The sequence below is a fragment of the Protopterus annectens genome, chromosome 9.part0 (assembly GCF_019279795.1).
Source record: "Protopterus annectens isolate FY-2018-M chromosome 9.part0, PAN1.0, whole genome shotgun sequence".
Classification (NCBI taxonomy): Eukaryota; Metazoa; Chordata; order Ceratodontiformes; family Protopteridae; genus Protopterus; species Protopterus annectens.
In genome coordinates this window covers 742,484,377-742,498,403 of record NC_056743.1, presented here as the reverse complement: position 1 = coordinate 742,498,403, position 14,027 = coordinate 742,484,377, and the positions used below count along the sequence as shown (strand labels likewise).

Below are 14,027 nucleotides of genomic sequence, written 5' to 3'. Positions count from 1 at the left end.
GTTCTAATTACCTTAACTTACCTAAATATATCACCCAGCCTACTAATGCAAACCACTCCCCTCCATGTCACACCACTACCCCATTCTCTACAAAGTACACATTTACTGTTACCCTTATATCTCCCAGTGTCTACCCCCTCAACACTAGCATGCTCTCCCCCTATAGACTCCTACCTAACTGTAAAAACACTGTTCCCAACTACACTAGTCTAATGTCCACAAAACTTTCTACCTGTATACTACACCCCAAACAAACCAAATACCTCATCCATCATCTTATCTCTATCCTTCTCTCTGGGGACATCCACCCAAACCCAGGCCCCTCTGCCACACTGAATCCAACCCCGCAACCCCCCCAAGCAACAGGCAAACCCTCCACTTTTCAGATCTAAATACTCAGAGGCTATGTAATAAAATTCCAAACCTTCATGCGTAGCTTCTACATATCCAGCCCGATATTCTCTCCATCTCAGAAACCTAGCTTAAGCCCCACATAAAAGATTCTGAACTAACTCCTCCCAACTACTGCATATTAAAGAATGACAGAACACAAAAAAGGGGGGTGGTGTAGCAGTCCTTTACTTAGTATCTCTCTTAGTCACCCCCTATACCAAACCCTTTCCCAAATTTGGCAAGGCAGAAATTATACCAGCCCTACTCCACCTAAACAAGCATAAACTCATAATTGTTCTCTCCCTCGATATTCCCCCTTGAGACAATATCTAATCCCTTGAAGATATTCTCTCCTGGATCTCCACCATCATAACTCACGAAACCATAATCCTGGGGGACGTGAACATAAACTGGGCAACAATTCATTCTCCCACTAACTCACTCAATATTAACTTATATAACTATGCAACTAATCAGTTCCACTACCAGGCCTTCCAAGAACTCCATTACTGGAAGTACAATAGACTGGATTCTAGTATCCCATCCTCACTATATGTCTGACAGTAGTATTCTCCCAGACCTACTAGCTGACCACTTCCCCACTTTTGCTCGTCTCCCCTCTTCCATAATACTAACTCACACCTATATTTTCACTCACTGCCTAAAACATTTCAATGCTGAAACCTTCTCAAATGCACTAAAAAGCACAAACTGGAACCCATTAAAAACTCTTTCCCTAGATAATGCTCTCTCCTACTTTAACTCTATTTTCACAAACCTGCTCAACTCCTTTGCCCCTCTAAAAACAAAATGTGCATAAAGTAACCCTGTACCCTGGTTAACCAAAAACACCTTAACTACTATGCGACTCCGTGATAAAGCCTGGACATGTTACCATAAAAATAAAACCACTGTCACCCTTAAAGAATATAAAACACTATGAAATAAAGTCAAAAAAATGTATTACCTCAGACCACAAAGCCTATTTCTCCACTCTCCAAACCAACCACAACACCAATCCCACACTATTTTGGAAAGGAATCTCATCTCTCCTCAACCCGGGAAAAAAAGAAAAGCCTTGCCCTAACCCAGATGCCTCTGACATGGACTTAGCCACCCAATTTCACTCTTTCTTCATAGAGTCCATAAGCAAGCTAACATCATCCTTCATCAACACCTCTACAACCCCTCCTCAGAGTGCTCCCATCCCTTCCTCCCCTAGCATCCCTTGCCCCCAACCTCCACCCTTCTCTATCAACACCATCTCTATATCCACCATAAAACAACTTCTCCTAAAATTAAAACCCTGGTTCCAATGCCCCTGATGAAATTCCCTCCTACTTCCTAAAAGTAGCTGCAGAAGCCATTGCTCTCCCTAGCAACATACTAATTAATCGGTCTATCTCAGAAAGCCAGGTCTCCCAGTTCTGGAAAAAAAGCCTTTATTATTTCTCTACATAAAGGAGGCAATAATAATGACATTCCAAACTTCCGCCCTATTACTATCTTATCCCCTATTTCTAAGCTTCTTGAAAAATGCATCCACCAATAACTCTTACCCTATCTCATCAGCAACCAGCTTCTTACCCCTACACAGCATGGATTTAGACCCGGTCATAGCACCTCCACTGCCCTCCTCTCCTTCCTTGAAACAATTAACAAAGCCCGCCATTCTGGCCTTTTCATGTCCACCCTTCTCCTTGACCTCTCCAAGGTGTTTGACACTATTTCCCACAACCTGCTTCTTAATAAACTCTCCAAATTAAACCTATCCCCTTCCTGTACCAAGTGGTTCTCCAGCTACCTCGCAGCCAGACAAACAAGCAGTCAAATGGAATAAAGCCACTTCACCCTTCCTTAATACTCCCACAGGTGTCACCCAAGGTTCCATTTTAGGCCCCCTACTATTCAATATATTCATTAATGACTTCTACCAAGTCATTCCAAACTCCAGCCTCATCCAATATGCCGATGATTCTACCATTATCTGCTCCTCCCCTTCTATCCCCACTCTAAATAAGCTTACCCAAAGCCCCTTCTCCTCTACTGAGCAGTGGATCCTAGGCAACCATCTGGCTCTTAATGTAACCAAAACTAAACTTATGTTATTCACCACCTCCTCCCTAGATAAACACTCATTCATAATCACCAGCAAAAACAATACTCCTGTCTCTGACATTAAACTACTAGGAGTACTCATAGCTGCTCAACTAAAATTCAACAGACATTTACAAGTAAATATCAAATAAACCCACAAAAAACTTGGTATGCTATATACCGCCATAATTGTTATATCTCACCTTCCACCAGGCTCATACTAGCCAATACTTTTCTCATACCATCCTTCCTATAAGGTGCATCTATCCTCACCAACCTGCAATCCTCCCTCAAAACAAAACTCTCCTCTTGCTATAACAAGATATCAAAATTTGTATCAGGTCACAGAGCCATTTCTCACTACTATAATTCTCTTCACCAACTAAACTGGCTTGAGCTACCTAACCTCCTCACTTACATCCAACTCATCCAAGCACACAAACTCATTTACAACCTCTCTCTTTGTCCCTCCCTAGCCACTACCTTTGAAATGCATGAACTAGAATGACTTCTAAGATCTAATTCCCAGAAATGAATTAAATTGCTCAAGCCCACACGTCCAGCTGGGAATCACCTAATGTCCTTCTCTCTTGCATGTCTCTGGAATTCTCTACCATCTCCTATCCGTATCACCAGCAGTCTCTCCTCATTTAAAACCTTGCTGCACTCACACCTAACTTCACAATGTACTTGCTCCTGTTCCCATCCTACCTAATCCTTCTAATACCACTTCCTACTCTCCTAGAACTAAATAAGCCATCACTGCCTCCTACAGTTCCACAGCTCTATTGAACTATTTGACCCGCTACTTAACAGTTACCCCATGCTGCTACTTTTGAAAAAAAAAGTGTTTTTTATTGCTGTTTAATGAACTATACTGATGTATTCTATCATTGTTAACATTTTCTTATCATATTTACTTTGTATTTCCCCGCGGTGGTGGTGCTGTGGTAGCGTTGTCGCCTCACAGTAAGACACTGTCCGGTTCGATTCTCAGCTAGAGCGTCTTCTGCATGGAGACGTGCATGAATGGGCGTGCCGTCGTTGAAGGTTGTGTGTCAGGGCTGGTAACTCGGCACGTAAAAATCAGCTACCGATCATTAGCGGACCGGAGCTCCACTGTGGCGACCCCTAACTGGGAAAAGCCGAAAGAAACAACATTTACTTTGTATTTCTATGAGATAATCTGTAATGTATATGTGCAATGTGTACTATGTATTTGTATTTTTCTGGAGCTTTTCTCCCCCAGACTCCATTGAAAATGGGCTCCTTGTGGCCCAATGGACTATCCTGGCAAACAAACTGCAAATAAATAAATAAATAAGATGTTTTGCAGCAGTGATCAGTATGTTAAACACAGTACAGTTGTGCAAGTTAAACTTAGCATAACAGCAGATGTTTGAATAATCACTGCTGCAAAAGCCGCTCCCTCCTTCCAGTCCCACAGTTTTTTGGTGTGTTTTTATGCCAGGGTATTACATTTATTTTTTGTTGTTCCTAGCATTGTCCATCCAGGCTCAGCCCCTCTCTCTTTATGCTGACAGAAAACCTCTGAAAGGCTTCAAACCCAAACCAATCTTCTGGTCAGCTCAGCTCAAGCTGCTTGATGGTTTAGGTGCGTGGAAGGTACCCTGAAGCTTTGGAAGCTGTCCGGTTCCATAAAGCTGAGACTACTGCAGCAGTGATCATTTGAACATGTACTGTTATGGTGAGTTTAACTTACACTGCTGTACTTTTTGTGCTGTTTACACTTCTTTTCAAGTAACTGTAAACACTGATAGACAATATAAAAATTTAAGAAATGAATGCATCATGTAAACATTTTACTGCATTGTGTGACCAGTCTCAAAGAAATTCTTAATTAACTTGCGTTCTTTTCTATTCAAGGGAGAAAACCAAAGAAAAGTAAAAGCAAAAAAGGAAAACTATGGAAATGTTTCACTGTGATTTGTTGCATTAAAAGAGAATGATCTAAGAAAGGGCACTACAATATGCAAGGTGAGGAACAATGGCTCAGAAACTAAGAGATATCTAACAAAAGAAAATCAAAGAAAAATAAGAGCACAATGTAAATGTTACACAGATGTATGACAATGTGTTGTTGCATTAAAGAAGCTATGCAGAACCATCACTAGGATGAGGTGAAGGGAGCAGTTCCCTGGGTGCAAGCTGTCAGAAGGGACTGTAGGCAGGCATCGATAGTGTGCCAGTACAGTACCAGTATTAATTTATGAAGCCTCCAAGATGTTGTGGTTCCATAAATGAATGCCACTACTACTTTGGTAGTCATGGCAGAAGCACTGCTTACTACAATTGTAGAAAGTAATTTAGTACAGTTACTGTTACAGGAGCACAGAAAAAAAAATTTGTTTTGGTCTTCACATTTGGAAAGATGCTTGTTTTTTTCTGTACTTTGTTGTGAGTGAAGGGCCCCTGGGGGCATCAGCTTAGTAAAAACTGCACAGGGTCCCAGATGACCTAGCTGTAGTTATGTTGTAATGCCTGAGGAAGAACAGCACAATATACAAGTTGTTCAATAATGGGCCATGAACCAAAGGACAGCTAAGGAGAGAAAACAGCAGAAGAGTATGAACATCACAATGGGAAAGCCATTCATATGTTTGGCAGTGTGTTGCTGCATTAAAGAAGGAAGGTACGAGGAAGAAGAGGATGATATGCAAGGTGGTATGTAATGGGCCTTTGAGGCACCCATATATCAAAAAGTAAAAAGGTCACACAGACAAACCAATTAGTAAAAACAACAAGAAAAAACTAGCCAACCTAGAGTTTTCACTGTGTGATACCTTAAACCTCCTGCAATACAGGCCCATAGGATATATGCAAATGACCACTTAAGGACATCAAGTGTTTCAGCTATATAGCTTCTGAATGCCCATGACTTTTTCCTTTTTCCTTATTAAGTCTTTATGGACAGATTCAGGCCAACAAAGCCAAACATCACTAGTTGTGGACATGCACATTTTGGCCTTCTTATGACCTCATCAGCAGCATAAGTGGACGGTTTGGCTATAATCTAGAAACACAGGGTTTTTAAACCCAGTTGATGTCCATAACCATTAAAGTGTTTGCAAAATAGCCCAACTAATAACTAAACCAAAAAAGCGGTGTTTGGCTTTGTTGACCTAAATGTGTCTATAAAGACTTAAAAAGGAAAAAGTTATGGACATTCAGAAGCTATATAGCTGTAACACTTGATGTCCTTAAGAGGTCATTTGCATATATCCCATGTGCTTCTATTACAGGATGTTTAAGGTATTACACAGTAAAAACTCTACCTTGGTTAGAGTATTTAATAAGTGGCACCCATATATCAGGAAAACACATCTTGGATGGACAGTACAAATATACCAAATTATGAATAGGGGGCCAACAGTTGGAGGCACATGGACAGCAACTAGGCACATACTGAGATGAAAGCAGCTGCAGACCTGAGGAAAACAGTAGAGAACATGCGCACAAACTACAGAACTGCAAGACTATGGAAACCTCCTAGTCTGAAGAGAGTCCTTAAAATGCAACATTGTGCTTCAAAAATAATTTATTGAATAAGTAAATCATATAATTGTAAGCTTTAGAGCTTCTAGACCTTAATGAAATATTTATAAATGTTGACTGCATATACCTTGCATTTAAATACTGTGGCATTAAAGTAAACATTACTAGCCAACATTCTAATGTTTATTTCTTCTGGAACTTTCTTGTCTGCATTTAGGACCTTGGGATGACCTGACTCAGTTTCACTGTGTATTGCTATCTAGTTATTTAATTTGTTCTGCTCCTGTTTATTAATCTAGTTAATATCTATATCTCAGTTCAGAAAAACTTAAATAGATAAGCATTTATTTATGTCCTGCTTTATGAATTATCCATAATGTTAACTACATCCTCATTCAGCAATGCCTAAATGGTCACTGTATAACACCAAAAAAGGCAAACTGGTTCCCAGTTAAACAAAGAAGAGACCTGTTCCTAGGCTCATAACTTTTCAAACTCCTACCTGAACATATTCTCCACCCTTAATATCAAAGCTAATAAGACAACTTCCCTCATACAATCTAAGAAAGATGAATTATTCAGCTCCTAAAACACAATTCCTTCTGTCCAGACTAAATATCTGTAACCATGCAGTCTCAATTCTAGGTCCTGAGCTGGTGGTGTTTCTCCCACCTGAAATTAAAGACTCATCTTCTCAGTCCAAGTTCTGTTCTCTACTCAAATCACATTTATTCAATCAAGCAGAATGTACCTGTTACCCCACAGGTCATGTTACCTAACTCTGTTTTAACTCTCCTCTTCTCTAAGTCCTTAGCTCCTTTTCACATCTCTAATTTAGTTTATTCTATCCTAACAAATATTTACAAAAGTTTTTATGTATTGTATATTAATACATTTGATTGACTTTGTCTGCAGAATAAAATTCTTCCATTGTACTTTTTTTTTTTTACTGTCACTTATGTGTTATAATAAATACTCTGGTCTGTTTTGTATGTCTGCTCAGCTAATAACCCTGGGCAGAGACTGAGAATTGTCCAGATCTGATTAGTGCTCTAGCCCTGTAAACATTCCAGTAAAGCATTAGGAATATGACAAACTGATGGACTTTTTGGTCACAGTCAGAAAACAAGCTAAATTAGGTATTTTAAAGTTATGTGAGCCTTGAGAGACAGGTTATAGTATTCTGGGCAAGTTAATTCACCAGAGCAGGATGCAGTGGATCCATGTCTTCAAACAAGCTCATACTTATAGTTTTATTTTGCATACTGTAAGGAGAAACTGCTTGCAGCCTTGTCCCATGCACCCTACTGTACACTGTGTAGCTATTTCTCTTGTTTGTCCTTGGGTCATTCTGTCTGATCTCTACTGTTTTTTATTTGTTTGTCCTTGGGTCATTCTGTCTGATCTCTACTGTTTTTTATTTGTTCGCCCTTGGGTCATTCTGTCTGATGTCTACTGTTTTTTATTTGTTCGCCCTTGGGTCATTCTGTCTGATCTCTACTGTTTTTTATTTGTTCGCCCTTGGGTCATTCTGTCTGATCTCTACTGTTTTTTATTTGTTCGCCCTTGGGTCATTCTGTCTGATGTCTACTGTTTTTTATTTGTTCGCCCTTGGGTCATTCTGTCTGATCTCTACTGTTTTTTATTTGTTTGCCCTTGGGTCATTCTGTCTGATGTCTACTGTTTTTTATTTGTTTGCCCTTGGGTCATTCTGTCTGATGTCTACTGTTTTTTAGTTGTTTGTCCTTGGGTCATTCTGTCTGATCTCTACTGTTTTTTATTTGTTTGTCCTTGGGTCATTCTGTCTGATCTCTACTGTTTTTTATTTGTTTGCCCTTGGGTCATTCTGTCTGATGTCTACTGTTTTTTATTTGTTTGCCCTTGGGTCATTCTGTCTGATCTCTACTGTTTTTTATTTGTTTGCCCTTGGGTCATTCTGTCTGATGTCTACTGTTTTTTATTTGTTTGCCCTTGGGTCATTCTGTCTGATGTCTACTGTTTTTTATTTGTTTGCCCTTGGGTCATTCTGTCTGATGTCTACTGTTTTTCTGTGTCTTATTTGTTTGCTGGATTGGTCTCATAGAATCATGGTTCACAGAAAAGTGACTCAGTCAAGCAAATAAATACCATGCAGAGTGCCTACTCAAACAAATGCCAACAGATACCATACAGTGAAGTCTAATAAAATTAGAAGTGAAACAACTACATATTAATGTACACTGACATGAAATTAGTTTAGCTGAGGGTCTTGTCAGCAAACATACATAGTAGCATTATAGCCTGCTGCATATAAATGTTCCTGATAACCTTGGAGTTTAAACTAATGAATTCTTCAGTAGGGTAAAGTTAGACAATAAGCCATTATTATTGACAGTCTGTTTTTCTACCAGTGATGAATGATCTCTCTGCAACTGACAGTCTGTTTTTCTGCCAGTGACGAATGATCCCAATGCAAAATACAGGATTTTTGTGTTAGATATTCTAGTCCATATTAGTCTGATGGTATAAAGAGTATCTTTTGCACAGTGTTCTACATTGTACTGTAGCTGATTTGGTTCCCCTAATCTCCAGTGCTGAGTGAATTTTGTTTTTATTAAAAAATGTCAGGATTAGGAGTAAATGTTTCAAACAACTTATTAACTATACAAGCTTTTGGCAGTGCAAAGTAGATGCAATATCTATCTATCTATCTATCTATCTATCTATCTATCTGTCTGTCTATCTATCTATCTATCTATCTATCTATCTATTTGTGTGTGTGTGTGTCTCTGAAGATGTTAAATGCTTACTTTTACATATGTAGTTTATTTTTAGATATACTGGAAGAAGCCAAAAGCTTGCTTTTATATATTTATTTATTCAAAAGGTTCTTTTTGAACTTCATTTTTGATGATTTTGCTCTTGGTATTTATACCTTCATGTAAGATCTTGGGGGGTTTACCCACTTTGTGGAAGTTAGTCTTACAAAATCTTGTGATTACTTGCTAATAAACAAGAGCATAAAAAACAGTCCTGGCTTGCAGGGCATGTACCACTGAGGATTAATTTAGTTTAGTTCTGTTTCACATGTTGAAGTATTGCACTGACCCTGGAAAAGGATGCAGCATTGGTCTTGTGTATTGAAATCCAGTTTACATGTAGACACTCACCTCTGTCTTACAGTTCACAGACTGTGATATCAATCTTTGGACCTTTCAGCCTTCCAGTAGCCTGAATGCTGTTTTCTCATGTGAGTATTCTTCAACAGAAAGAAATGTAGGTCTATTTGTTGCCCTTTTCTTTTTAAGCTGATTTGAGAACTACCTTTTTAAACATTTTGGCAAGACCATTTGAGAGCCAACACAGCTATTTTGCAATAAATGTGTCCCCTTTCTGATATTACTAATGTTAAAATGAGATTGCATGTAACATGCTAAAGTCAGAGAATTTTAATTAAAATGAGGTTTGCAATTGGTTTACAAGTATCTCCGACACAAATCTGATACTAAGAAAACTGATGTTCAGCTCTTTTTGGATGCATTTTTTCTCTCATCAACTGATTTTTCTTTCTATGAATCTTGAAATTTTGTACCTTTTCTAAGTGAACTACATGTTTCATTTTAAAGCTGTAAAATACACTTTTGTTTTCTATAATGTTGATAATGAGGTGTACAAGGGAATGTTAACTTCCCTTGTACAACTATATGTGTGTGTGTGTGTGTGTGTGTGTGTGTGTGTGTGTGTGTGTGCACGTGTATGTATATATACACTGCAAAAAAATCCAGCCAAGCTAGAGTTTCACTATGAAATACCTCAAACCTCCTGTAGTGGAGGCCAATGGGATATATGCAAATGACCCCCATAACAGCATACAGTATTTCAGCCACATGGCTTCTGAGTGCCCATGATGTTTTACTTTTTAAGTCTTGTGGTTACATCCAAGCCAATAAAGCCAGACTCCACTAGCTGTAGGTATGCATGTTTCAGATTTTTTAATGACCTCATCAGTACAGCATAAGTGCATTATTTGGCTATACTTTAGAAGCACAGAGCTAAAAATTATGCCTGATGTCCATAAACTTTAAGCTGCTTACAAAATATCCCAACTAACATCCAAACCAAAGGATAAAACGTTCACACAGAAAAGCCATTCAGTATAAACTAACACTGTATATCCTTATGTCATTTGCATATAACCCACAGCCTCCACTATAGGAGGTTTAAGGTATTACACAGTGAAAAATTTAGCTTGGTTTGGGTTTTCTTGAAGTTTTATTTATTATTTATTTATTTGACATTTGTTTACCGGGAAAGTCCGATTGAGCTAGTGCCCTTTTTCAGCAGATGTCCAGGGAGAAAAGCTCCACAGAATAAAAATATAAAGTGTCATGGTTCAAAGTAATTAAAATTAAAAATTAAAATTCAGAATAAAAATTTTTTAGTGTGTAACGAGATAAGAATTCAAGGCTTATACGATATAAATCAACAGAGAGAGAGAAAATGTATGCACAAGTGGTAGAAATAAATACAGTTAGAATTAAATGCACAAAATAAAGTGAGTCTAGTGATAATAAGGTACACAGATTGTGGTAAAGTGAAGATAGCTGCATTTTGCTGTGGCAGGTTGGATATAATTCAGCTCTGCCATGTTAAATTAAGTAGTGTAGGGAGAAGTTAGCAATAGAGGATAGTGATAGTGCTGGTAGTAGGAAGGGTGTAGGAGAGAGCAGAGAATGGGTGGGTGGGGATTTAGATATAATTTAGGGAGGGTGGCTTGAACTATTCTTTGTGCAGTGACAGATCCAGGAATTAAGCAGGTGTTGTTTTAGGGCTTGTTTAAATTCATGTGTTTGAGCTACATTTCTTATAAACAGGGGTCGTTTGTTTCAGGCTACGTCTAGTGTGTAACTATAAAGGGTATGACCTATGGATTTTTTTGGGCTTGTAGATTTCCAGCAGTTGTTGGCCAGAGCTTCTGAGAGTGCTAGATGGAGTGTAAAGTGTGATGAGTGGGGTGATGGAAGGACAGGCAGAGGGTCTATTTTGGAGTGAATGAATGGCAGTGAGTTGGGAGAAAAGAAGTTGGTGTGGGAACTCTAGCCAGTTTAGATATTTGAGGGAATCTCATCTGATTCATCATGATCTAAATAAAGCAATAACAAAAGTTCTATTTAAAACTATTTTGAGTGGATCGCCATCCACGCGAAATGATTAAAACAATTTAAAATCATTTTTAAGTATTGTAAGTATTTTAAATGGTTTTAATCATCTTGAGTGGATAGTGATAATTTTTTTAATGAAAATTAAGCGACTTTTATGAATATTCAAGCAGACTGCATGTTATGTTATGGCAAGGTTAATATGTGTGGTGTGACTTAAAGGAGTTTTAAATAGGGGGGTTGTTATTGTTGTATTTACATTCTGATGAAGCCCTGTAATTTTTGGGGGCAAAAACACTTAATTGATTGAAGAAAGAGATTTGGATAACCTACAACATGACTTTAGTATATTGTTATTGGCTCTTTTCCTATACTGAGTAATCTATACCTGTCTACAACCCCACACACACACACACACACACACTCTTTCTAGTCTTGCCTTCCACACAACTTCCTCCTGCAGTATTTCAGGCCCCTTCTCTGTCCCTTCCTTCTCATCTTTAATTTCTGCATTATCTTCTCCACATTTACGTGATCTCACTATCTTTTTCAGTATGTCTGGCATTGTCCCTTCTCCTTCAGCTCCAAGGCCATGTACAGAGAAGTTGAATGGCTGAAGAGACAAGTTTTGTCTGCTTCTTCATATCCCACAATGACACTAATACTCTACACTGTCCACATAAAGCAAATACTTCGCTGACTAAACTCTCAGAAAAGAACACTCACTATATACCCTGCCATCTCAAAATTCTATCATCTCCACATACCTCTCAACTGTACACATTTTCATAGAATATCCATATTTTTGCCTCATATTTGTTGGTCTGTTCCTCATGAAATTTGTGATTTTCTGGATTTCTGTGGCAAATAACTGAGAATTAAATTCACTAAATAATGGCAGTCATTTGAGTTCCAGACTTCATATCCTTCAGAAAATGCATAATAACACAGGACCTTATATTCTAGCAATTTTCTAAGTTGATAATAGCAACATTTAAAACTTGCCCTTATTTTTGAGGCTTTGTCCCCCATTATTTTTGGATTTGTCCAGATTTTTTGTGCTGCTTCTCCAGCCTCTCCTTTTCACCACTTTTTGCCCTCTATACTTTACCTACCTACTAATCACCCGACCAATAAACAAAATTCATTAGTTTCATAATCTAAAACATTTCTTTATGCATATGAAATTGTTTTGCTGTGTAGACACCCTTATATTTAGAATCAGAAGTATCAAATCTTAATCACTATTTTGTACATAGCAACAGCCTAACAATGTGGCAGGTGTCCACTCACTCCAACCTCATACCAACTTGCTGGTCAACTCTTCTATTCCTTCACTGTCGCCAAACTATGGAACTCACTTCCATCCCCTATAAGAAAGGCAGGCAGCACCACCACCTTCAAACAAATACTGAAAAATCATCTCAACTCTTCCTGGCTATGTACCTGCTCTCTAACCTAACCTCTTCATTCTCCTTATATGATTACTAAACTCCTATGTCTTTTGCTACTAGTGACTAATGATACTTTCTCCATATTTATTTTTATCTTCAGTTGTTGATACTGGTACAATAATACTGATCTCTGTTTATACCACTCTGACTGAATTCATTGAATTCTGCTTTAATATATATTTCTGTATATATTACTGCAATCAAACAAACTAGATTCCTGCTTTTATGTATATATTCTGTATATGTTACTATATTTACTATATGTAACACTGTTTCTGCTTCTATACTAATCAATGTTTATATTTTTTCTGTATCTCGTTGGAGCTTTTCTCCCCGGGCCTCCACTGAAAATGGGCTCTTTTAGGTCCAGTGGACTTATCCCGGTAAACAAATGAAATAAATAATACCACCACTCAACGCAAAAAAAAGTTTTCAAAGAAATGCTTAAAATTGTAAACCTACATTAATAATTAATTAAGAAGTAATAATAAATTATGCCAAGTAGAAATTTACATATCACACGATATTTTCCTTCTCTCAGGGCTAAATCCCTCTCCCTTTTTTGTAGAAAACTGTTATTCTATTACAGATGACTGAAAAGTACATCAGGTTGGAGACAGTGTTATGCCACATCTTAAAGGAGAACCACACCCAAAAACTGATAAAAGCATGTGTTTTTCAACATATCTTGAACTTTTCTACATTACTAATATCTCTGAATCAAAGTAAGTGGTTATTATTGTAGAAAACCAGTTTTAATCACAAACACTATAAAAATTTACTCCATAAAACGTAGCAATAATGCTCAAAGATATATCCACAGTTAAGTGCTTTTGTCCTTCCTGGACTTCTTCAGAACTGTGATAAAGCTTGAAAACACCCTTTTTAAAACACAAACCAACCAATCAATAAAAAATATAATTAATTATGCAAATATCTTTTTTTTAAAAAACACACATTTTTTATATACATATATAAAGTACACATTTGCTTAAAGTTTCTTTGCCCTATATTTTAGTTCCGGCTTAAGAGAAATAAAATAATTTAATCCTGGTGCTACAGTGGAGTTGTAATGCATCTGCCACTTCATTTCAGCCCTTTCCAATTTATTCTTCCAGTCATCCCCCCTAATGTCCTTAGCCACCACTTCTAATTTACCAAAATGAAATGTGTAGTTGGGGTTAATTTTAATGTTCCGGTATAATGCATTTTTGAGTCGTATTAAAAATGAGTTTTTTGATGGGAATATAAGTTTCTCTACTGTTGATGTGGTGGGCTTATTTACCTCCATCCCCCATGATATTGGTTTGGAACTATTTCATGAAGTGCTATTGGAAAGGAGAATATTTTTGTCCTTTGGAAAGTAAAAGATCAACATGAGAATTGTATTAATTATTTAAATAGTACATGTGAATCTTTTAAATTCACT

The 14,027-nt window shown here is 37.6% G+C and overlaps 1 protein-coding gene across 1 annotated transcript in view; it reads left to right on the top strand.

Annotated features, from left to right (window-relative positions):
• LOC122811495 (protein FAM71B-like) overlaps window positions 1-14,027 on the top strand; it is a 703,144-nt gene that overhangs the window by 673,117 nt on the left and 16,000 nt on the right. The window contains exon 7 of the mRNA XM_044083371.1: window positions 4,378-4,488. Coding sequence (XP_043939306.1) covers window positions 4,378-4,460 — 83 coding nt within the window. The 3' untranslated portion in view covers window positions 4,461-4,488. The remainder of the gene's footprint in view (window positions 1-4,377; window positions 4,489-14,027) is intronic.